The sequence below is a fragment of the Lutra lutra genome, chromosome 1 (genome assembly GCF_902655055.1).
Source record: "Lutra lutra chromosome 1, mLutLut1.2, whole genome shotgun sequence".
NCBI classification, from domain to species: domain Eukaryota; kingdom Metazoa; phylum Chordata; class Mammalia; order Carnivora; family Mustelidae; genus Lutra; species Lutra lutra.
The window spans coordinates 126,298,603-126,301,072 of NC_062278.1; the positions used below are offsets into that span (position 1 = coordinate 126,298,603).

At 56.4% G+C, this 2,470-nt stretch overlaps 1 protein-coding gene across 1 annotated transcript; it reads left to right on the top strand.

Annotated features, from left to right (window-relative positions):
- The first annotated feature begins 1,104 nt into the window (after window positions 1-1,104).
- On the top strand, window positions 1,105-2,053 carry LOC125083892 (proline-rich protein 23B-like). Its single transcript, XM_047700925.1, has one exon. It carries the CDS (start codon window positions 1,310-1,312, stop codon window positions 2,051-2,053), a length of 744 nt encoding a protein of 247 aa, XP_047556881.1. The 5' UTR covers window positions 1,105-1,309.
- The last annotated feature ends 417 nt before the right edge of the window (window positions 2,054-2,470 follow it).

Genomic DNA, 2,470 nt, shown 5'->3' on the forward strand with positions numbered 1-2,470 from the left:
TTTTTTAAAGTAAAATAGAAAAAAAGAGAGAGAAGTCTGGTTTAAATGTAATTCCGTACAAAGGGATGTTATGCAGCCCTAAAAATGAAAATATAAATATACTATTTTATAAAACGTATAAAGTGAGCAATCACGTGGTTAAGGCACAGGGGTGGAAGGAAATGTTTTGTTGTCCTCTGTGACCATATTAGGAGTATTCTTATTCCAAAATCAGTGTTGGGTGTTTCTTCCTAATAACACTAGGTAACGGGCTGAGCCGCACCTTCCTTTTGCAGCCACAATACGCGACGCAAAAGCACCTTCAAACTGACACTCAGATTAAGGCGCAGACACCATCTTTGTAGGTGGGCCTTGTCATGTTGAACCCAGTTCTGCTTGTTCCGGACTTCTGAGCAAACCGATTAACTCTCTGCATGACGTTTTCATCATCTGTCCCTTGGGCTAAAATAGATATACTTTGTGGTTGGATTTTAGGTCAAACTAAATAAACGCTTACTGCTGATGATAGTAGTATAAAAATTACTACAATACGAAACGGATATGTACACAGTACGGTAATAAATTGATCCTGCAGGGCCAGCGATTAACGTGCTCAATTCCAATCACATTTCCCCTTCACCGCCCCTGAAAGGTAATGACAGTGGTTTACAACTTCCGCAAGGGCGCAGGATATGGTCCAAAAACTCTTCCCGCTCTACAACCCGAAGAAAAAAACTCAGGTCATTTCCGGGGCGGGGCTTCGAGGAAAGAGGCCTTACAGCTCCCCGTCTAGGCAGTTTTCCACTGGTGGGAATCGAAACGCACTTTTACGATTAAAGTCGTCCTCTTCTGAGGTCAATTCAAGGAAGGCCGAGATCACACCGGAAGCCAAGCCCTAAAGTGGCACCATTGTTCTGCCTCCTAGAAGCCCACAAAAGTATTTCCTTAACCACAGCCTCAGCTCTAGGGCTGCACAGATACCGCGCTCTCTACGGGGCGGAGCCTCGGAAGGGGCGGAGCCTAGCGTGACATTTTGCGACTTCGGTTCCGCCGGCGTCCCTTGAAATACCCGCGCAGATCCTTCCGTGTGAGGAACCTGGGATTCGAAGGCCCCAGGCCGAGCCCTGCGCCCGTGCTGCGCCACCAGAACCCCAGGACTCCGGCCCCAGGAACCGCCCCCAGAACTCCAGGCACTCTCTCTGCGTCGCCCGGTACCGCGCTCCGCCGGCCCCGCACCTGTCGTCGTCGAGACCTGTCACAGCGTGCAGGACCCGGTCCCTCACGCCCGCCGCCAGGCCCCGAGAGCGCCGCCCGCAGCGCTGTCCCGGTGATGGGCAGCTGGCCTCGCAGCCCCAGCGCCTACCCCGAGCCCTGCTGGGGACCGCCGCCAGGAGGACCCCGCCCTGCGAAGCGCCGCCGAACCCAGGAGCCCGCGGGCCTGGAGGGGTCCCTGGCCGCGGACACACTCACCTCCGTGGTGGTCCTGGCCAGCGGCTGTGCCCTGCAGCTGCTCCTGGACGACGTCGACCTGGTGCTCGAGCCCGAGCCGACGTCGGCCCTGCAAGTGACCGTCGGAGAGCTCACCCTCGTGCTGGTCCCCGAGGCTCTCCTGCGCTCCGGAGGGCAGGGCCACTCGCCTTCCAGCCTGGAACGCGGCGCGTTCCCGAGCGCACCCGAGCACGACGTCGCCGTCGAGCGGGGCCTCTTCTGCGTTTCTGCCCCAGAGATGGCCGCCCAAGAAGAAGCCTACGAGAAAGACGCCGACCGCGAGTTCCTGCCGCCTCGGATGGACCCTGCAGCGGGCTCCGTCCCTGGGCTCCGCCCCTGCGCTGCAAGGGTGGCCAGCCCCCACCCGCAGGGCCCCACACCGGGTGCCTGGCCTTGGGCGCCCACCCCTAGTCCAAGGAGACGCTCTCCTCTCCGCTACTTCAACCTGGACGCCCACCTTCTGGAGCCCTTCCCCAACTCGCCACTCCAACCTCTACCTCCCTCTCCGAGTCCAGGCCCCCACGCGCGCCCCCAGCGCCTTCCGGGTCCCTCTCGCAAGGCCCGGAGGCGCCTATTCCAGGAATGAACTGCTCCCACTATCCCCTGCCACCCAGTGGGACCCTTAGGAGAGACTTCCAGGAGCCGCCGTGTGTACACTGCACGACTGGCAAGAATCACCAAGCATGAATAACGGACAGATGCTCTTTTGATGCAAGCTGCATTGCAAAATTTGGATCAATGGCGAACCGAAACATCTGAAGGGAAATCACCTCAGCAACGAAATGCTGCTGGAAATACAGTGTGCTTCCAGAAATGCGAAACCCTGCTTAGGTTGTTTTCTCTTAAGGTTACGCTTAAGTAGCTCCATTCTCCTTAGTTTCGCACTTCTTTCTAAAACCCATCCTTTCCCCAGTACCCTACCATTGCACCTCTTCCTCCAAAATTAGACATACCTAAAAAAAAAATGTTTTCTTACTGGGTTTTGCCCCGAGTGTCCCTGCTA